Source organism: Boleophthalmus pectinirostris, unplaced genomic scaffold (assembly GCF_026225935.1).
Source record: "Boleophthalmus pectinirostris isolate CB_2022bp ecotype Guang Dong unplaced genomic scaffold, ASM2622593v1 HiC_scaffold_14, whole genome shotgun sequence".
NCBI lineage: Eukaryota > Metazoa > Chordata > Actinopteri > Gobiiformes > Gobiidae > Boleophthalmus > Boleophthalmus pectinirostris.
In genome coordinates this window covers 12,478,489-12,501,589 of record NW_026571047.1, presented here as the reverse complement: position 1 = coordinate 12,501,589, position 23,101 = coordinate 12,478,489, and the positions used below count along the sequence as shown (strand labels likewise).

The 23,101-nt window shown below is 38.4% G+C and overlaps 1 protein-coding gene across 2 annotated transcripts; it reads left to right on the top strand.

Annotated features, from left to right (window-relative positions):
- Positions 1-360: 360 nt before the first annotated feature.
- On the top strand, positions 361-17,128 carry nlrc3 (NLR family, CARD domain containing 3). 2 transcript variants are annotated; one of them, XM_020924164.2, is made up of 19 exons: positions 361-445; positions 5,368-5,534; positions 7,559-7,822; positions 8,049-9,774; positions 9,843-9,929; positions 10,034-10,117; positions 10,188-10,271; positions 10,360-10,443; positions 10,533-10,616; positions 10,701-10,784; positions 11,198-11,281; positions 11,380-11,463; positions 12,095-12,178; positions 13,611-13,694; positions 13,905-13,988; positions 14,071-14,154; positions 14,973-15,056; positions 15,654-15,737; positions 15,829-17,128. In XM_020924164.2, exons 2-19 carry the CDS (start codon positions 5,411-5,413, stop codon positions 15,917-15,919), a joined length of 3,384 nt encoding a protein of 1,127 aa, XP_020779823.1. In that variant the 5' UTR covers positions 361-445; positions 5,368-5,410; the 3' UTR covers positions 15,920-17,128. The 2 variants fall into 2 exon arrangements, 1 of the variants encoding a protein (XP_020779823.1); XR_008631768.1 differs by lacking the exons at positions 14,973-15,056; positions 15,654-15,737; positions 15,829-17,128 and having other exon boundaries at positions 13,611-13,718; positions 14,071-14,090.
- Positions 17,129-23,101: the final 5,973 nt, after the last annotated feature.

The window sequence follows — 23,101 nt, the reverse complement described above, 5'->3', positions numbered from 1 at the left end:
TTTGTGTTTCCTATAATTTACCATACTTGGCAATGCAATAATATCATGTTTGAAATAGCCTATTCATGGGTTCCAGAAAACAATTTCTCATAATTTTGAAACCCATGGACTGAACAGACGTACATGATAGGCCTGTTGAGTTGGCTGCTTCTGAACTGTAGTTACTTTTTTAAATAAACAAAAAACCTTGTTTATTTTTCTCCCTTTTTGACAAAGATGAAATTAAGTGGTTTGTGCTTGTGATAATGTCTCTCTGCTTTGTGCAAATGTGCTTAGTTTTCTGTGTCAAACATGGAAACCACAAGGCAGGAAGACAGACTGACAGGAAGATGCACAAATACCAGCATCATCACTCACTCAAATGCAAAACCGTGTGTAGTTCATCTGCTCTAATGCTCTATTTTTGAACACCTATTTCTACACTTAAAATAACCAACGGCATATGGTGAGTTTGACCCTATAAAACTTGTTCTCTTATATTTAGTGTGGGGCTTAAAGACGGACTGGTGGAACAGCAACTTTTAATAGTGTAAATATCATTTGTATATTCTTCATACAACTTGAAACATGTCGTCCAACTCTGCTAATTTTCAGCATGGCGAATTTAGCAATTTTAGCATCACTGTTGCTAAATTTCACTGAATTAAATTTTTTTTAAAAACTTTAAAGATCAACCTCTTTATCGACTGCGGTGAGGTAACCCCAACCTTATTGACATCTCTTGCTAACACATGGCTGCTTGTTTCACATTCACATCGATCTAATTATTATTTCTAGACAATACTAAAGGTGTCCTTTCCAATAAAAGCAACTGATATTTTGCAATGGCATCTCACGCTAGGGGTGTTCTACATATACCTGTATGTCTATGGGAGAATGTTCAGCACTCAAGAAAAAGTACTATATGGATTTAAACCACACATTTTCAGGAGCCTGTGATCAATATGTGCATTCATGGTCCTGTCCAAGTGTTTATAAGTGATTTTTAACAACAAAGCTGAACGATTGGCTAATGGTAGCTAGCTTGTTATTTGAGAGAGAGCTGTTTAAAAGCACAAATCAGCTCAATGGTTGTAGTTCCAGCTATTCAGTTTATGGTAAGATTGTATTAAAACAAAGATCAGATTAAAGTCTAACTTGAGTAGCAGAACTTCAGACAGAGCAGTGCTTCTGTCAGCATTACAGAAGAATGAATGCTGGTGCAGCTGATGTCATCAACATTGCCTGGGGGTGTGATGCTAACTGTAGGTACTGCATGTCTGAGGCTTTTGCAGACTTTAATTTGATTTGTTTTGCCAAAAATAACAGATTTTATTGCAATTGCAACAGGTGAGATGATTTATGTTGTTAAGCAAGTCCCTCTCAAATAAAATTTCTCACCTTTTTGTTGAAAATCAGACACCTAAACTGTACAATGAACGCTTGTATTGATCACAGGTTCCTGAAAATGTATTGTTTAAATCAATTTTGTTTTGTTTTTTTCTTGAGTTTTCAGACAATTTTAAAACTTATTTGTTTGTGTTTGCTAATGTGTGCATTGTGACTCCATGGTAACTAGTTAACATTACACCAATACACATGCATGTAGAACACCCCCAGCATGATGATAATGCAAAGTATCTATAAAAAACACTCAGATTGTGCATTAGGAGGTGGTCAAAAACCTTCTATTCTCCATGGAGATGCTGTTTTGCCTATAACTATTCTCTAAATGGCATCTAATTTTGAAATTGTAATGGAGAAAAGCATGTTGGCAATCTTTAAAAAAGAAAATGCTAGAGAGCTACTCATTTTAGTGGCTGCAAGTCACAAAAACAAGAGCCAAGGCAATCCTTAAATGGGGTACAGAAGCTGATTTGAGCTTGATAGTCCAATGAGATTCATTTGGTCTTCCAATATTCTATGTTATTAGGTTCTTTTTCATACGAAGAATTTATACTCGCCACCGAGCTAGCATGCCAATCAATAAAAGAGCAGGGAGAAAAAGCAGAACTAAGAAACGAAATAGAAGGGATTCTTAAAACAGCAAGATTGCCACCAGGAAACGTAAATAAAGACGAAAGGAAAGCAATACGCACGCTAGCTAAGGACAAAACAATCACAATAATACCCGCGGATAAAGGAAGAGCCACAGTAGTCATGGACACAGACAAATATGATCAACAGATGGAAAATATGCTAAAGGACACAAATACATATGAATAGATTCGGAAAGACCCAACTGAGGAAAAGAAAAAGACACTTAAAACACTCCTAAAACCCTTGTTGGAGGAAGAAAAAATAGATAAGGAAACTTACAATTACTTAATACCAACCGCCAACATCACACCACGAATATATGGCACACCCAAATACACAAAAAGGACACTCCACTTAGATCCATAGTAGACAGCATCGGTTCAGTAACATATAATCTATCAAAAGCACTAGTAGAACTCATAAAACCATTATTAGGCCATACCCAGTAACACTGCAAGAACTCAAAACAATTGGCCCAGGAACTAAAAACCATCAAAGTACAAACCAATGAAATATTAATATCCCACGATGTTGTATCCCTGTTCACAAAAACTCCCATAAACGTCACATTACACATAGTTGAGAACCGCCTACAGACAGACAAAACACTACACAAAAGAACCAACCTGACAGTTGAAGACATAACCCGGCTCCTTCATTTTGTTTCCACATCCACATACTTCAAATTCAAAGGAAAAATATACAGGCAGAAGGAGGGCTTCACCATGGGGGACCCCTTATCAGCCATCATGAGTGGGTTCTTCATGGAAGACCTAGAGGAGAAGGCCATAAGGACAGCACCAACGACATGCAGACTCACTATGTGGAAAAGATATGTAGACGACATACTGGAAAAAATTGAAAACGGACATACACAAGAGCTAACAGACCACCTAAACACAATAGACAGCACTGGAAACATCCAATTCACACATGAAGAAGAAACAAACAATACAATAAGTTTCCTGGACATGAACATTACACACATGGAATATGGCAGCATCAAAATAAAAATACACAGAAAACTAACCCACACGGACCAGTATCTCTTATGGACATCAGAACATCCCACAGCCCACAAACTCTGTTGTAAGAACATTGTATGACAGAACCAACATCATAACAGATGAACAAGACAAACAGGAAGAAGACAGACACATTCACAGTGCGCTAAGGCAATGCCAATACCCAAAATGGGCAATAAACAAAGGGAAACAACAGGTTAAGGAGAAAGAAAAACAGAACCAAAGAAACAAAAACAAAACAGAAAAAATGAGCACAGGCATGGTAACATTACCATACATCAGGGGCATAACAGAAAAAGTACAGAGGGCGATGAAAAAACACAATATCAACACACCAGTGAAACCGTACAGAAAACTCAGATAATTACTCGTCCACCCGAAAGACAAAATAGAACCGGAGCATAAATGTAATGTAATATACGAAATACCCTGCATGTCCTGCAATAAGACATACATCGGGGAAACGGAGGGCGTTCAGTACACGAAAAAAGGAACATAGAACAGAATGCGAGAAGGAAACAGCGAAGGCGTGCACACGAGCAACAAAACACAAAGCAGAACAGGAACAACTCAAATCAGCCATTTCTGACCATTGTAAAAGAGAGAACCACGTTATGGATTGGGATGGAGCAAACATCATTGGGACAGAGGAAAACAAACATCGCCGCTGGATTAAAGAAGCAATCGAAATACGGAAACGTGCCCACAGGACTGTAAACCGGGACGAGGGGGCTTTTTTACTCTCACACACCTGGGATGCTGTCCTGAGGAAGTTGGACTGCAGATGGCGCTGTCGTCCTGCCTCCACCGGTAGGAAGACAGCGCCAAAACCTGTTTAAATCAGCTAACCAGACACGTCACAGCAACATCACGTGACCACTCTGAGGAAGACGCTAGCGAGCAGTCGAAACTGACAGGTATGAAATAACACTCTAGGTCTGAAAAAAAGAACCTAATAACATATGATTTGAGCTTGAACGTCACATTTAAAACGTGAAAGCAGAGGCCTGTCTCACATTTTCAGGAAGATTGAAGGGTCTCTGGTAGGGGTGGGCGATGTCTCGATATTTTAAAACTCGATATGAATTCTGACATATCGTATATATCGATATAATGCTTATTCAATTTAGATTTCGCCGCTTCGCTTGTTTATCTTCTCTCTCGTCGCCTCTGCACCGCCGCCTCCCTGACTTTGTTCGCTCGTGTCTCCTTGACTCCTCACTACCGCCGTGAAAGCCGAAAGTTGGTGCCAGTGAAAAGCTTCAAGCACCACGAACCTTTTCCACAATTTACAGACAAAACCACCAGCAGCACATCCTCATATTCCACCGAGTCGCGTCCTTTAGCCCGAAAGAAGCTAAAGGAGCTGAGCTGCATGACAAGTGCGCTGTTTATGCAAATGAGCCATGCGCTTAAGTTTCGTTTCTGTAAAATGTAAACACACGTGCGCGAAACTGCATTAAACACATTATTATCGCAAACGGGCTGATGTGGCTCTAGAGTCGTTATGCTTTATATATTGTAAAGTTTAGTAATGTAAAGTTTATTTATGCAGAAGATTTTAATGAATAATCTGCTGCAGTGTCACTTGTACAATAGTGTTTGGAAACGTTGGGTTTGATCTGCAGTGGATTGTGGGAAACCTCAGAGCTCCTTACTGCTGGATAATAACATGGATCTATTAAAATAAGGAACATCCTGAGCTTCCTCTGCTAAAGGAGCTCATGGTTCTGATTATGGTCTGGATAACAGAGTTAATGCAAAGATGAGCTTGTGTTGAGTTGTTTTATTTATGAATGAAAAGAAGGAAATATGTTTTATTTCTTTTATTTTACAGTTAAATTATTATTTATGTAATTAGGGTTTTTGTAATCTTAAATGTTCCTATATGAACTGCCGACCTCTTACACTTCAATTAAAAAAAAAGACCTTGTGGGATTTGGCATATTTGTTTTTGCAGTTTTCAGTTTTAGGGGGTTATTTTTTCTTGAACATATATCGAGATATATATCGTATATCGAGATATAGCAAAATATATCGAGATATATTTTTTGATCCATATCACCCAGCCCTAGTCTCTGGGCATCAGCAAGAGGCTGGTTCTTGATATCCTCAGAGCGTGAGATGGTTCATATGGCACTAACTAACCTGTGCACAGGACTTATGTGTTCAGACTTCCTGGTTTGAATCAGGACCAGAGCAGTAGCATACTGGAAGTACTGCAGCTGTCTTATAGCTGTCTTGTAGCTGGAAGTTTTTAACTATTGTGCATGTTTTGTGTATCATAATTTGAACAGAGCTCTAATGCTTATCCCTTGTTTAGTTTTTATATCATCACAAACATCTGTGGCATCTCCTCCAGTGTCATGGAGAAGAAAATCCATTATGATTCATTTCTGGATCGAAGTAAACGCATCATGTGGCAGGACGACTGTTATGTGGATCTCCAGTCCTCCAGCTCCTCCCAAGCATCTCAGTTGGACACAGAAGGTAGATCTGAAATTACTGTTCACAATATAACAGTTTCTGTTTCAATCATTTGCACATGCACATTCTAGCTGAAACCTTTAGATTTTTTAATTTTTTTAACAAACATCCTTTTATTTTTTGTGAGATACTGAGATATGTATATTATTCTAATTTTCTTAATAACTTTGTATATTCACCACGTAAACCAAGTCAGAATTCATTATAGGATTTCATAATTATAGATTTCTCATTACAAACAATTAATCTGTACATAAAGTACAATTTAAATAGGAAAAAATATTTTTGAAATTTTCAACTGACAAAAAAAATTTACTTTTAGTAATACTTTGTCATTGTTGTAATGTATTGTATTTTAATGTTTATCCATTGTACTATTTTGAGCATGATTATCATATTTATCCCAGCAAATTAGCTTGGATTTTGAAAAATGCCTCAAATGGCAGAAAAAAATTTATGTTTATGTTTGTTTATTAAATGTGGGACAGTGCACATTGATCAACGTATTAGTACAACATGTACATGTGCCAGAGTTAGCCATGCAGGCAAATTTTCATCCGTAGTCCCATTGGCAGGTAAGTAAACAAGAATTCATCTTCAATTCATTCATCCTTTTTCTTCAGAGACACCCACTCAGTTTAGCTGTTTTCAGTTGCATTGACTTACTTCTCTATTGAAAAGTGACAGCTGCAAAACAACTCATACAGAACCTACAAAAAATGCTGTTTTACATTCAAAACTGATCATCCATTCCCTAAAAGCAAGTTTTCCCATCAAACCTCTCAACCTTTGACTGTGTTTTTATGTGCTTTTTCATTCACTTGACACTGTAGCTCAGAAGCCTTAGACCTGTTCTCACAGCTCTCACTGGTTTAGTGCAGTCTGTGATTGGGGTTCATACTTTACAGTTGGTATGTGGTATTCAAACATTTTTGAAAAGATCAAATTTATCAATCCAATCCTATCCATTTTATTTATATAGCACATTTCATAAACAAAACAGTTTCCAAAGTGCTGCTCAATACAAATAAAACATATCCAATAGAAATATAAAATAAAGCTCTATTTAACTCTACTAGTCCTTATTAAGACAGTAAAACTAGTAAAAATCAAATAAGCGCAAGAATACCAATAAATAATAAAAAGTAATAATAATCAAAAAAACCCAAATAAATAACAGAGGACCACACAACTTGCGCGGTGTTAAAAGTCAGAGAATAAAAGTGGGTGAGATTCATAACACTCCACTGTGGGGGCTGGTTGCCCGTGGGGGGCTGAGCGTTCCAGAGCTTGGAGCCGGCCACAGAGAAGGTCCTGCACCCCATGGTTTTAGGTCTTGTCTTAGGCACCACAAATTGGAGCTGGCCCTTGGACCTCAGAGTGGACACAGGGGAGTAAACTTGTAAGAGATCTGAGATGTAACGTGGCTTAAAAACAAACAATAAAATCTTAAAATCAATTCTAAAATGATCTGGAAGCCAGTGCAACAACATTAAAATCAGGACAATGTGTTTTTGTTTTTTGCTTACAGTTAAAAATTGCATAGCAGAATTTTGGACTAGCTGTAGGCTGTAAAATGCATGTTGGTTGATGCCAGAAAATAGTGCATTACAGTAGTCTAAACGAAAGGAGATAAAAGCATGCATGACTTGCTGAAGAGTATTAAAAGATAAAAAAGGTTTCACTTTGGATAAAAGCCACAAATGATAAAGCCCTGATTTGACAATGGCATTCACTTGTTTTTCAAATTTAAAATCACTGCTAATAGTGATGCCAAGATTCGTGACAGAGGGTTTGACAGAGTGCTGTAATGGACCCTGATCCATAAGGTGGTTACTGGTCAGTGTTGCCAAACACAAGTGTAAACATTAGGCCTGGCAGCTTGAGGGCTCTGCGCTGTAGCTTTGCTGTTTCTAGGACTACACTTTTATAGACTGAGATATCTAATGTTCTTTTCCTGGGATCTGCTGTAGCTAGAGTGGCTACAGCATAATCATAAATTATTAATTACATTTTTCTGATTACAGATAGTGGCTGGATCCAGCAGCACCAGGAGCAGCTCTGTCGCTTCATCACTAGCTCTTTCCTGGAGCAGATCCTGAGCCACTTGAAGAGGATGAATGTGCTGAGTTCATGTGAGGAGTCCAGGATACACAGAGCGGGCCAGCTGCATGATCAGGTGACCATGCTGACAGCAGTTATCTCAGGGAAGGACTCTCCTGCGTGCAACGTGTTACGTGACTTTGTGCAGAAGTCCCACTCACAGGAGGCACAGCTCATCATCAGTTACGGTAAGGCGCCTCATGTGCTGCTGCTGTTCACACATTAGAAATAATCTGTCTCTGCATGGTTTAAAGACATCCTATATCTTACGTGATGGAGCAGATGTTTCTGAGATGAGAAACGTGATTATTTGTGTCATAACTGAATTGACAATAAAAACTATTTGTTCTTTCTGTCTTCATATTAATCAGTCTTTAAATGGAAGCATAACAAAGGCTTATGACTCATTTGCAGATTTCCTGGTGCAGGAGCATAAAGCAGTGCTGCTGAGGCGTTGTGATGAACTCAGAGACAAAGTGAACTTGTGGTCCCAGTCCCTGCTGCTGGTGGAGGGGCTGTCTGACCTGCAGCAGAAGGAGCATGACCTAATGCAGGTGCAGGTCACATGGGGAGCTCAGAGGAGTCCTGTGAGAGAGCTGAATCTCACAGCCCTCCTGGAGCCCCTGTCCCGGGCCAGCATGCCCCCCCGAGTGTCACTCACAGTCGGGGTGGCTGGAGTCGGAAAGTCCACCTGGGTCAGGCATTTGGTTAAACTGTGGAGCCAAGGAGCTGTTTGTCCTGAAATAAGCTTTATGTTTCCTCTTAGCTTCTGTGAGCTGAACTCCCTGGAGAAGTTGTCTGCTGAGAGGCTGCTAAAGCTGGCCTTCCCTCACTTGTCTGACCCCAGTCTAGTGCTGAGCAGTCACTGCAGGACTCTGCTCATCCTGGACGGCCTGGACCACTTCAGAGGCACATTGAATTTCTCAGAGGCTACTCCTTGCAATGACCCAAAGAAAGAGGTGTCTGTGGAGGAGCTAATCACAAACATCATCCGGGGAAACCTGCTTCCTCACATGGCAGTGTGGGTGACTTCCAGACCTGGAGCGGCCTCGCTAATCCCAGGAGGATTAATTGACCGAGTATCTGAAATCCCAGGTTTTAGTCAAAAGGACATTAAGACATTTTTAAACCACTTCTTCTCTGAAAATGACTATAACAATATGATCTGGGCCCACTTAGAAGACCATAAGACTCTCATGGCCCTGTGCTACATACCAGCCATTTCCTGGATAATGGCTGATACGCTAAAGTTTATCATACAGAGTGACTGTCACTCACATTTGCCTAGGACTTGTACAGAGCTATTTGCCCATTTTTGCCTGATGAAGGCAGAAGCAGGAGAACCACGAGGCAGAGAGCCTGTGAAAACCGAGCTGCTCCATGGCACTAACCGTAAACTGCTGTGGAGTCTGGGGCGGCTGGCCTTTTACGCCCTCCTCAGACACAAGGACACATTTAACGAGCAGGACCTTCGTGCCTATGGAATAGACCAGGCTTTACTGCAATGCAGTCTGGGGACAGGAGTCCTTATGCGTGAGGAGTCACTCATCTCCACTGTGTACCGCTTCACTCATTTAAGCATACATGAATTTTTTGCCGCTATCTTCTACTATGTTTCCTCCAAGCGAGCAATCTTTGACCTGTTCTCTGAAAGCACTGTGTCATGGCCAAAGATTGGCTTTCAGAATCACTTTAAAAATGCTTTCCAGTACTCTCAGCAGGCAGTTAGTGGTCACTTTGATGTGTTTGTGCGCTTTCTCTCTGGCCTCCTCAACCCTCAGGTTTTCAAACCACTCTCTGCTCTTGTGACACTTTGGAAAGACGATGGCAGTCAGAAGGCCTGGGCAGCGGGCTTTTTACATAGTCTGTTGTCCAGTGGTGGGCTTGTGGTGTCCCTGCGCTCAGTGAACCTGGTCTATTGCCTCCATGAGCTACAGCACCTGGAACTGCTGCGGAGTGTGGAGGAGGACTTGCGCCTGGGCAGCCTGTCACGGAAGATGTCTCGGGCCCAGTGTGTGGTGCTGAGCTACCTGCTGCAGGTGTCTCCAGAGTGCAGCCAACAGACCAATCTGACCAACTGTCTTAACTACAACACTGTCCAGTGCTTGCTCCCTCAGCTTCTCTACTGCAGCCATCTACGGTAAAGCAACTTCAAACTAATGTGGTGTCTTCAAAACAGTTTTTATAATACTTGTTTTGTCCCTGCAGATTAGAGAATAATCAGTTTAAAGATGATGTTATGGAACTTCTGGGCAGCCTCCTAAGTGCTAAAGACTGTCACATAAGGAAAATGAGGTGAGTCAATGTAATGTTTGTAAATTAATGCAAAACATTGTATGCTGTAATGGCAATGGCATGCGAAGTGAAATACATGTAATTTGTTGTATTTGTTATTTTAGCTTAGCCGATAACTCCATCAGCAAGAAAGGAGCCAAGTCTCTTAGTCGCGCTCTTATGGTCAATCGCACTTTAACGTCTCTCAAGTAAGCTTAGTCCATAGTGTTGTTACTTCATGACTTTTCTGTGTATGTCAACAACATTTTTATGATTTAGTCTAAGAAGCAATCACATTGGCTCTAAAGGTGTGAAGTTGCTGGCTGAAGCACTGAAAATGAACCAATCCCTGGTGTCGGTTAAGTGAGTACAAAGGCTTTGAATTGAGATTTTTTAACTTATTTCTCACTTACCCTTTGTGGTGTAAAGTGGTCTATTTGCCTGCTTTTAGCCTCCAGAATAATGGAATAGATGAAGAGGGGGCTCAGGCAGCTGCTGAAGTATTGAAGTGCAATCGCAAACTGGTCTCTCTAAAGTGAGTGACTGATATAGCCCTGTTCCGCAATAAACCATGGGTGGTAGAGCTCACTCATAAAAGCCACCTTTTATTGTCCATTTTCATAGTCTGCGCAAGAACATGATTGGAGCAGACGGGGTTAAAAAGATCGCTGAGGCACTGAAGACAAACCGGACCCTTAAAAAACTAGTGTAAGTTTACTTACTGTCTAACATCTCTCAACATCTTACCTCAGGTATATAACCTAGAGTCACTTTGTGGTTTTCTGTGCCTAGTCTTTGTAGTAATCATCTTGGTGATAAAGGAACAGTAGCTCTGGCAGGGGCATTGACAACTAACCACACACTGCTCTGTTTACAGTAAGTATTTACTGAACTGCAGAAATATCACTATGCTGCAAATAATCCAGTGCATATTATCTCCAGTATAGTGTATTCATGCAGTTAAATACAAAAGAAATATTCATCCAAGTGAAAAATGTGTGCTTATCGAAAATCAGGAAGAAGGGAACGTTCCACAGCTGTAAACCATGCTACAATGTTACATGTCCTCATCATTACCTTACTAGTTTGAGTTTTTCACATAGAATTAAAAATGTTCAATACCCATTCTTCAAAAATAAATAAACACTTTTCATTTCTGCTGATTTATACTAGGTACAAATAAGAAAAATAATAATACAATAAAACAATACTTGGGTTATTAAGTTGCTGTCTTAGTTGTTAGTGAACCCCAGTAACTTTTTATAACTCACTTATAACTTTTCTTTTAGACTTCAAAGCAATTCAATAAGCAACAAAGGGATGACTGCTTTAACTGAAGCACTGAGACTGAACCATGGCCTTGTAACCTTAAAGTGAGCAGCGAATTCTCCTTCACATCAAATTATATGTACATACTGCATAAACTTGGTCTATGTTGTTTAGTCTTTTGGTAACGCACATGTTTCTTCAGTTTAAGGGAGAACTCGATCGGTGTGGAGGGAGCTAAGGACATGGCTCAGGCTCTGTATAAGAACAGCACACTGCAGGAGCTTGAGTGAGTTGAATTCTTAAACACGTACTGTAGGTATGGTGGCAGGAAATGACTCTCTGCAAATGTGACATTTTCCCTGCCATATGTAAAATGATCTTATGGTGATGCTCACACTAAAGTGATATAGAACTTCACAGATTTATTCCCCACATTGCTTTTCACTGGAATGTTTTCAAACAATGCAGTGCTCACACTAAGAATGACTAAAGTGCTTTCTTGTGCTCAGTTAGCTTCTGTGTTGTCTTGAGCCCTCTATGACAAAATAATAGTGGGCGGGGGTTATTAGGAGTGATTTTAGTGCATTGATCAATGGCTCACATTTGTCTGTCAAAAGGTGTTCACTAAGTGGCTGTCGCCACGGCGACATCTCTGCATTTGCATAAAGTTGACTTTAGTTCAACTCAGCTATGCTCAGGTTACCTGGATTACACCGCTCCTCTCCACTTCCTCTAGTGAAATGAATGGGAGCTGATCACTCAAGTCGTTCACATTGCTCTTAGTGTGAGCGTGGTGTCAGTGGTGTGGCGCAGCAGAGCTGCATGCTGTGGAATCAGCCCATGGAATTTTCACTGACTATGGTATAATACTGTTTCATCTTATTCTCTCATGGCCTACTTGTGTATGTGTATTTTAGCCTCACTGCAAACCTGTTACATGATGAAGGAGTTCAAGCTATAGCTGGTGCAATCAAGTCCAATCAGTCTCTCATATCTTTGCAGTAAGTATGTTTTCTGATGCTTATAGACATAAAGAAATAAACCCATTAATAGCATGCCAGTCGGTCACTGTTTTTCAATTCCTTTTCTGTAAAGTGTGTACTAGGGATTGAACAGTACAGTTTCCCATGATTCATATGTATCTCGATACATGGGTCACGATTAAGAAGCGAAAAAAAATTCTCATGTAATGTTTTCTGCTAATAGGTGTAATATACCTTGACATGATATTAATGAAACATTACCTACATTACATACAATGCATTAAAGGACAACTACTGTTGTAGTTGTATTTTATATGTGAAGTGTTTTAGTTAATTTTGTCTAGTGATTTACAGCTCAGAATTTTATTCGGTGAAAATAATAATACAGTAGAGCTTTCTCAAGCTATTTAAATGTTATAATATAGCCAGTGGATGGATGGATGGATGGATAGCCAGTATACTCTTAATATACACTGCTAGGAGTTACACTACCAGTTTGACTCTCCTCACTGCTTTCACATGCCTGTGTTTGTACTGCTCTCCTTGTCTCCAGCAACAAAAGAGACAGACAGTAGCTCCTCCCACACTGCCATGCTATAATCTATGCTCTTTCCAATCACACTGTACTCTCCCATCTTCTTTCTGGACACTTAAACTATGTTATATTACACAGAAATGTCTCAACAGAAATAAAAGTAAAATTTATGAAACAGAGTCTGAGAAAAAGAAAAATTGCATGAAAAAGATGTGAGCGCATTTGATTAAAGCCAATGTAAAGCTAAAAGCGATTCTAGAGTATTTCAAAATTAATATCTTTGTCTTTTCTCGGGCTATCAACGTAAAATAAAATGTGACGGAAAGATAAAATCCACCTCTGTTGGTCTCAGCTGTTGGTCTCAGCTGTAGCCCTCTTTGGATCTGCTGCATCTGGGAAGGACGCCACAGTAACCCTTTTCCCTTTTTGACCAAAATAAATGACAACACAGAATGCATGGAGGGACACGTGCTTATTGAGGGAACTCGTGTATCGAGTCATGACACCAGTATCAAATTCGTTATTATATCCAGTATCATTGTATCTTTAGTGTGTACACATTAATAATATAGAGTTATAGTTGTAATGAAGTTTATTAAAGAAAGATGTGTTTGTAAAAAAATAATAAATAAATTGACTATAATTCAATATTTTTTATGATGATTGTTGTAAAAATTAATGTTTATACCCTATAGTCACTCAACAACTAGATCCTTGTTTCTGTTTTTATCTACATCATCAGTGAATATAATTCTCCCTACAATGGAATCAAGGCCTGGAATGTGTTAGAATGCGTTGATTGCTCATGCTTCAGGTTCCAAACTGGTGTTCAAATTGGGACATCTAAACTAAACTAAAATTAATCAGGAGAAGATTAACTATAGGTGTCACATGTTTTGTTTTTGTTATTTTCAGTCTTCAGTGGAATTTTGTAAAATCTCCTGCAACCAAGGCCCTGGCTCAGGCTCTGCTCTGCAACACCACAATGCAGCTTTTAGAGTAAGACCAAAGGATTTCCTCTCTGTGAGCTACATAATGTTTTTTTTTCTTTCTATGTGGTATTTTCTATTGCATTTTTGTTGTAAACACTACTCAAAGTAACCAGAATAACACTAAACACTTTATTCTTTCTACACTGGAGAAAGCTATCAGCCTTTATCAAATGTATGAATGCTTGCTCATAACCTCCATATTACCTTTTTCCAACAGTCTACAAGAAAACGCTATTGGAAACGAAGGTATTGTGTCTCTTGCTGAAGCCCTCAAAAGTAATACAAGTCTTCAAACATTATGGTCAGTATTTTTAAACTTTTTTCTCTTATCCAAATTGAAAGTCTGTTTTATCAGTGGACCATTTTATTTGTTGGTAATTTAGTCTCCAGGGAGTGTCTGCAGGCACATCAGGGGCTATTGCACTGGCAGAGTCACTAACAACCAACCAGACGCTTATAACACTGGAGTAAGTAGTTTTTAATTTTTGACATGGGCAGTCTCCTTTAAGGGGACAAAAATGGGTCTCCGTGATGTGCATCCTTGATTATTAGATCAACAATATGATTTGAAGTTCAGATAAGTGTTAAAACAGTGAAGGTTAAGGTTAGGCAAGTAGTAGTATTGAGGTTAAATCTTGATAAATATAATGTAAGGCCCATTTTCTTTTGTGAGATGTGTTTGTACCGTGTCCCTCTTATAAATTAATAGACTCATCTATTATGTAAACCAAGCAAGCACTTGCACTGGTCAGGTGGACAACAAGATGGGAGACAACACTGGGTTTAACATGTTCAAAAATGGTTCAAAAGGTTTAATGTACAAGAGCAAATTAAATTAGAATAATATTTACAAAATACTGTATGGTATGGGGTTGTCAGTATACAGGTGTCACTAGTGTATGTGATTTGAGTGTAGGGCATAAAACAAAAAGATAAACTCAAATGTGCATAGATGAAATGGACATTGCAGACCAGTAGAACAGGGAGACAGGGAGGTCTTGGTAGGCCTAGTAAGAGCACACAGTGATGCAGGCGGGGTGGGTCATCTAGAGTGACTTGGGTGGAAGGAGAGAGGTGACAGAGCAGGGTACAGCCCACATTTCCCCCTAAGAGCCCATAAGGGCCTGACCCATAACAACTGGCAAGAGAGTTGGATGAAATAAAATTTGGTTCCATTGAAGACCATGTGTATTACCAGTCATACCCCAGTTTGGGACCCACAATTAAGACCTCATTAAACTTGTAGTGTGCTAAAAATTGCGGTATTTGTTTGTGTTTTTTTCAGCCTACGTGGGAACACTGTTGGCGTAGAAGGAGCAAAGGCATTAGCTAATGCTTTGAAAATCAATAGGAGTCTCAAGTCTTTGAAGTGAGTATAATGGAAAATCATTTTGTGATGGATGCACACGTTATGACGTTTTAGCTAATACAACAGAGAGCAGCTCTAGAAATGTAGCTTCTGAGGGGGTCCTAAATGCCATTCTTTGGCCCTTGTTTACAGTATGGTTGCTAGGTAACACTGATGGAATGACCACTATTCTTAGATTTCAGCTTCCTGTTATATCGTACCATTTTGAGGACAGTTAACCATTCAGAATATATAATATTTTATATTATATATTTTGAATTGTTAATTGCTATGGCAGCACCAGCTTTTCATCTGTTGCTTGTAGGAACAAGCAACAGCTGGTCCCATCTCACATCTCCTGTCCATGTCCAGATAGGAACTTATATTAAAACTAAATGTCACAGAAAGTGTCAATTAAAGATCACTTACATTATGTGCTGGCTCTCATAGAAAGGTATTAGAGCACTGGAGTTTGTTTTGAAGGGAGCTACTATATTTGAGTCATCATAAAATATATTTACAGTATTTTGAATTGAGAAAACATTAAACATGGAACAATGACAGGCAGTTAGCCATAACATTATAATTGTTGTCATTTTTTTCACCCCACACTCCCAGTCTCCAAGAAAACTCTCTGGGTATGGATGGAGCCATATTTATTGCAACAGCATTGAAAGGAAACCACCAATTGTCATATATCAAGTAAGACTGAGACTTAAGATTTATTAAAGCATCCATTGAATGCCTTTTTAGATGTAACAAAACCTATTTAACAGCTTTTCTTTTCTTTTAGCCTGCAGGGGAATGGTGTTGGAGAGTCTGGAGCCAAGGTTATTTCGGATGCAATTAGGTCCAGTGCTCCAGGATGTATTGTCGACATCTAGAAAAAGAGCAGCCATTTCAGACAAAAATCATGTAACAGAAATAACTGTAGATGCATTTAGCTGCTGCCATTTGACATTGATTTGTATCGTATTTAGTTTGATTTTATTGACTATGTATCGAGAGACATATTTCAATATTTTACAAAGCCTACAAAGCCTTTATAGGCACTTGTGATGAGTGGTCTCCATAATGTGCTCCACGTCTTTGCTGTGGCATCAGAATAAGTATTAGTTTTATTGTCAGTGAGCAAAATTCACAAGCAAAGGTTAATATGGACAGAACAGAAGGGCACAGTGCAGAGGTTCTGTTCCAAATGGACCGTAGCCTGTCTGAGGGGAATGGCTCAAATAGTCATTGACCAGGGTGAGAAGGGGTAACTGTGATTTAACCTGCTCACCCCCAAAGCCTGGAGACGTACAGGTCTTGGAGAGATGACAGGCTGCAGCTAATGACCTTCTCAGCAGAGCTCATAATGCAGTGCAGTCTGATGAATAGTAATTTGATAAAACCAAATGTATTGTTGATTATTGAAGTGGTGTAATATATGCATGTGGGGATTTTCAACATGTGTCCATGGAGCCTTATTCAAACTGTACTTTTTATCCACCTTCCCAAGACTCACAATAAATTTTTTTTATTTCATTAGATGCAAATAGAACCCATATTTCAATGTTTGAATGCAAGGTATTTGCTACAACCATTCATAGATTTTTTTTTACAGAATATAAAACTGTTAAAGATATTACAGCTCCAATGCAGCAGCTGTTGTAGCAAATGGTCAGCAAATTAAATAATTATGGAGGAGGCTACAAGAAGCCTTCTTATGGAAGTGCCGATCAGGGTAATATGCAATTAAAGGGTTTTGTGAATGAAGAAGATAACCTCAGAGGTCCAACCATGACTAATTACTTTCTCAAAGAGACTGCTGTCAAAGGAAATGAAAAAGGGGAAAAAAAGACCTGAGCTAAACAGTGGGAGACCTCCATCAGCTCAAAATAGTACATTTTATTGCAAGGCCCTGATGGTTGGGCTTGTGTGGTACCTGGAGACAGCTAGTGAAACTAGTAGTAGTAGTATGTATGTATTGTAGTATGTTATAATTCAACAAATCAAGGAATTTTTATTGTGCACATTCAAATTCTGATAATGATTTTATGATTTGGACTGATATAGGGCCATGTACAGAAATATAAATGATTCAATTGACATTTTTGTTGACCTAAACATGCTACATAGGTCTCCATGAACAGTTGATAGTCAAGGTCAGTTAAATACAATCAATTCAGTCATTGTGTTCTTAGGCAAGACACTTTGCCTAGTATGAAAGTGGTGTGTGTGTGAGTGATGGTGGTGGTCGGAGGGACCGATTGCGCCGATTGGCATGGCAGCCGCGCTTCTGTCAGTGTGCCCCAGGGCAGCTGTGGCTACAATAGTAGCTTACCATCACCAGGGTATAGAGTGAATTGATAATGCTGAATGAATAATGCATAATAATGCTCTGTAATGCGTCTTTCGGGACAGAAAATGTCTGTGAAAAACGCTATATAAATAAAGACTTACTAAAGACCAAAGCTAGACAAAAAGCTAAAGAATATTTGACTTAAAGCTGAATAAAAATGCTAAGGCTGTTTATCAATGATGGCTATTCAGTTTAAATGCACAGACCTTTTCAGGTTTTAGACATTTGCACTGTAATAAAGTAATTTACCAGATATAGTCTTTTGAAATCTATCAAAATTAAAGCCACCACACCCTGCAGGAGAATTTGTCCAATTTAGACTATGTGATTTGCTTTCCCCTGAGTTCTAGAAGGCGTGAACCGACTTTGTTTCTTCGTGTGTGATTTTGAAGCCGCCGCGCTCCTCGTGTGTGGTGTTAGTGTGACTCTGAGCAACATCAGAAACACTACGGTAACAGCCAATAAAACAGAGCGTCGGGGCAGACGGAGCGACGGACACAGAGATGAAAAATACAAACTCAGAAAATTTGCGAAAATAATCATCACTGATGTATTTGTTATTCCAACATCTTTCAGTTTTCTCTCATCATATGCTGTAAACTCTAGTCTGCATATGGAAATGTGTACATTTATTTATAAATGATTTATTTTACAAACACAATAAAATACTGACTGTTTTTTAGCTCAACTCCTCCAACCCCACTCTCCTCCAATCTGTGTGAACCTTAACTTCACAGACTGCAATAAACCACTGAGAGCTGTGGTGACTGAGTGCTGGTCCTTCTGAGCTGTAGTGAAAGAGCTCAGAAAACACATGAGCACAGGCTGAGAGGTTTGATGGGGAAACATGCTTTTGGAGGTTGATTGACGATAAACTGCATTTTGCTGAGATTACATTTTGTTAAGGGTAACTACAATTGTTTAGATTTTTGTGTGAGTTTTTCAAATGTCAACTTTTTTTTCCAGCTGTCAGTTGCTTTCATCAGGGTGCTCAAAGTGGTTCACATATATGGACTTACCCTTTAAAGGTTTAGGCATTATTTCATTTGAATCATTATGACCAAAATGATTAAACCAAATATCATATGATTTTTTACATGCTTTTATTGAATATTGGATAAACATCCGTAGATAGCGTGTCATATATGCACGGTATATTTTCCAGCTATGAAAAACAGGTCCTTTTCTTTGAAACCTTTTTTAAATGAGCCTCAGTTCTGCTGGTGCATAATTTTCAAAGCTTTAAATCCATTCTTAAAACAATTCATACAAACATCATATTACCTTATATCTCTTGCAAAATCAAAATGAAGTATTTCTCTCAGTAAACTTGCCAGTCCCCAAGAATGCACAGACGTCCGTGTAGCGTATTTTCAGATTAAACACGGAGCAAAAAATATGAGGCTCATGTTGGAAAAGTGTATCAAACAAACAGGATTTGTAATTGTTTTCTTACCACTTACTGGCACCATTTATCTCTGACGTTATTCTCCACTTTGAAAAAAAACACTAACATATTCGACATGTGTGATTATAGATTATTTTGGTAATAATATGGAGCACACTTCTACCCTGGCTCTACTGAATTTCATAAGCACAATCCTCTCTCAAGCATCATGTGGGCAAAAGTGCTTTTGACTAATGCAATCCATCAGTCAAACAGTCAGGAGCATTAGAGAAGTGTAGTGCTCAAGGGCCATTTTCCAGACTCTGCAGGAGTACCTCGCTGTAGGATAGTCTACAGGTGTTTGCCATCAATCTGAATATTTGTTTATGCACATCTATATATCTCATTTAGCATAAACATTTGGACTGTACCAATGATAATTGGTTTAAGCATTTTGGTGGCTGTGATTCCAGACAATGAGGCAATACTTGTTTTGATAATAATGTTTTGAATGGTTCATCCAAATAGACGATATAATGAATTTTGAACAGTCTGGCAAAAGCAAATGGCAGCGTAAGACACAGTAGACAATCATATAAAATCATTTGAAACACTACACCAAAGCATTTGATCTTTCCAAAAACAAACAAGAAAATGACTTGAAGTAAGCTAAATGCGGTTGAACAATTACTTTCCAAAATCTCAGTTCTAAAATTATGCCAAAGCCACTGGGAATAATCCTTTTGGACCCCATAATTGCAAACAATGAGGCAATCCTGTTTTCAGTTGCTCTGGCACATTTTTGGAAACTTTTCAAAATGTAAATCTTTTGCACACTTTGCAAATCTATTCACTCAAAGCACAGAAATGCATTGTAAACAAAAATTAATGCATACACATACACCTGCCTATCTCCATGTTATTGCTTTGTCAGAATGTTCCACACTATACATTAAACCTATATCATGTGGGACACAAGCAGGTTACAGCACTACACTACTGTACAATTCAGATCTGTGAAGAGACATCCTTATTCACAGTAGGAATTATTGTATTTTTGAGGATAGAAACACCCATAATGCATAAATCCTAGTTTAATGTCATACCATGGAACATTCCAGGCAAAGCAATAACCTCCATGGAAACTAGTAATAGTAGTTTGTCTTCTTACTTACTTTGAAAGGCATATAGTACATGTCAAGAGAAAGTGTTACAATTGCAAGCAGTGTTTGAGTGGCTGTCATTGTGTTGCAGGTACTGCAAGAAGCATTACACTTTTACACATTACACTTTTTTCAATCGCTTTGACACTAAAGTCTAAATTTCAGCACAAATTCCAAAATGTGTCACTCAAGGAGCAAATACTCAGTTCATGGCAGCACAACCTTATATTCATTTTTAAACCTTAAGTCGCATGTCAAAACTACAAAACAGAACCTTTCAGAACCTAAAACACACTTAATTTGTAAACCTCTATCTGCATGTCTGTGTACATAAATACTGTACACTCTACGCAGTTCATAGAGCAAGACATGAGATGTTGCAGATACAGAAGCATTGGAAACTTCTGAAAGCACTAGAATACAAACAAACCAGGTTTTAAATCATTTTTGAAGGCCCAAGTCTGACACACTTCAAAAATCAATTGCTTTTTGTAACCTAAATGTGTGATATTGTACACATATTTACAGTGTTTACCTCTCTCAAACCATGAGAACAGAGTGATACTGGTCCTACAGGTCATGTCTAAAGGTGTGGGAGCACAAGAGAAGTTTATAAATCCGATGACTGTGTTTAGCTTTTAACCACAAAGTGTCCTTTTTACCAGAGTGTGTTGTTTTGTTCACAATGTTTACTTTTTTAGACGTCCTGGATTGTTTTGTGTCTTGTGTGAATAGTTTTGCAATGTATGCCAAAGATTTGCCAGATTTATGAAAGTTTCAGAAAATCTGACAAAGCAATTGAATAAACATAAAAGTGCCCAGCTCTAAAACAGGCCACAGAGAGCATATATCCATTTTATATCTATATATCCATAACCAAAATCTGAAATGCAGATTGCAGTACTCTATCTGCACATCCTATAGTATGGCTACGTGAACAATATACACTCTTTCCAAAGTCCATAGACAAAAGAGACAAAGAACAAAAGAGAGCACACAGGAATCACAATATCAGGATATTTAATAGACATAGAAGCACTACACGTTTTCAAATCTCTTTGGCACATTTTCTGAAACTTTTTTTTATAAATCTGACAAGACTTTGGTGCAGTGCATTGCAAGACACAAAATAATTCATAACGTTAAAAAAAAATTATACAAAAACTAAAACACGTAGGACACATCAAATTTATAACCTTAATCTAACCACCAGTATCACTCTGTTTCTGATGGTTTGAGAGTGAGGTATATTCTGTTAATATGTGTACAATATTACACAATTATAAAGAAAACAAAAAGCACAATTATAAAATCTGTGCTTTTTAGCATTTGATCTCTGAACTGTGTCAGACGGACCTCACCTGGTTTTCACTACAGAAGTCTTTTACATTGTGCTTCCAGTGCTTCTGTGTATGACTATGAAATCTCTTCATATTGTGATTCCTGTGTGTTCAGTTTTGCCCTTTGTGTCTTTTCAGGACCAGTGTGATACTGGTTCTGCAGGTCTCTGAGTGCAGCATTCACCTGCCAGTGTCATGTAACACATATAAATCTGATGATTGTGTTGATATTTTAAACACAAAAACAGTTTGTGTTATGTTCACAAACTTAGTTTCTTTAAATATTCTGAATTGTTTTTTGTCTCATGCAAATAGTTTTGCAAAGTGTGGTTTGTGAAAGTAAATGTGCCAAAATTCTGTGTGTATTAATTGCTATGATATCTGCATTCAAGTATAAAACTGTTCTGATTTGACAATTGTGCTGTGGATACAGCACCGAAACAGGGTGGAATATGAAAACATGGGGTAATCAGTAACAGGTTATGCATGAGGAAAACAGACCTAAATACAAATACAAATACAAATACAAATACAAATACAAATACAAATACAAATACAAATACAAATACATACGGTATACAACAATCCATTGTGGAGCATATTTTTAAGAAAATCCAGAGGTTGGCTTATTTTTCTGTGAGAGTAAAGGTTTCAATTTTCCCCTCATGACGTGTCATATGTCATGTGACAGTGAATAAAGGATCTGGCTTCCGTCTCCTTGGTGATATAACCACATATGCAAGGATACAGTCTATAAGTAATGCCAAATATAACAAAGGCTCTAGAGTTTTTCTCAGTTGCTTTTCTTCAACTGTATTGGTCTCTGACATGGTTCAGGAACTGAATGACACTATCGCTGTATGTCACTGGTCACAGCACAATATTAGCCTACATAATCTCTGTTGTAATTCTACATTCGAAAACACCAATTATACCAACAGGACTGATTAGGCCAACTGATCTTTATGATGAACAAATGTGGTGTCATCCATTGCTTTTCTCTAGGCTAAACTTATTGTCACTGCACTACACTATGGATATGGAAAATACAAGTGGCATAGAGCCTGGATGAATAAATTCCAAATGAAAATCATCAAACTGAAAGTTCCTAAGTCCAGGTCCTCTCTTGGCCTCATGTCATTTCGATGCGCCGCTGCTAATGATTGGAATTTGGCTCAAAGCTCACTTAAACTGGACTCCTTCATTTCTCTTTCTGCTTTTAAATGTAAACTGAAGGTAATATTTAAAGACATGTGTAAATGTTTTACTAATGAAACGAAAGGAGATTTTTAGAGACTGATGTAAATGTTTTATATTTTAATGTATGATGTTGAGTGTGTGGAAGAAAAGTAATTATTCTCTGGTTTTAGTTTTCATTCTGGTTAATGAATACATGTGATGTGTTTTACACATCACATAATCATAATCTGCATACTTTACCCACCTCTTTGTGTATAAAATGCTTGCTATCCCTTTGCTCATGTTCAGCTTGCTCCACAGACACCATGCCTGTCTGAAGCTCACCATCCGCCTGCTTACAACATGCAACTTCCAACCAATAAAGACACCACTACAGCAAACCAGACATGAACATGGAATTTTTCTTCTTCAACAAGTGTCTAATTGTTTTAACTCCCCTTCCCCTTCCCTTGGCTGCTTTGGCATGCCCAGGCCAACATTGTAAATAAGAATTTGTTTGTAATGTTTTGCCTGGTAAAATAAAGGTAAAATAAAAAAATAAAATAAAATAAAAAAATGTCAGTAGCCTATACTCTACTAAAAATAGCCTTCTACTTGATTGAGAAAACTGTAAATACTTGGTTACATTCAAA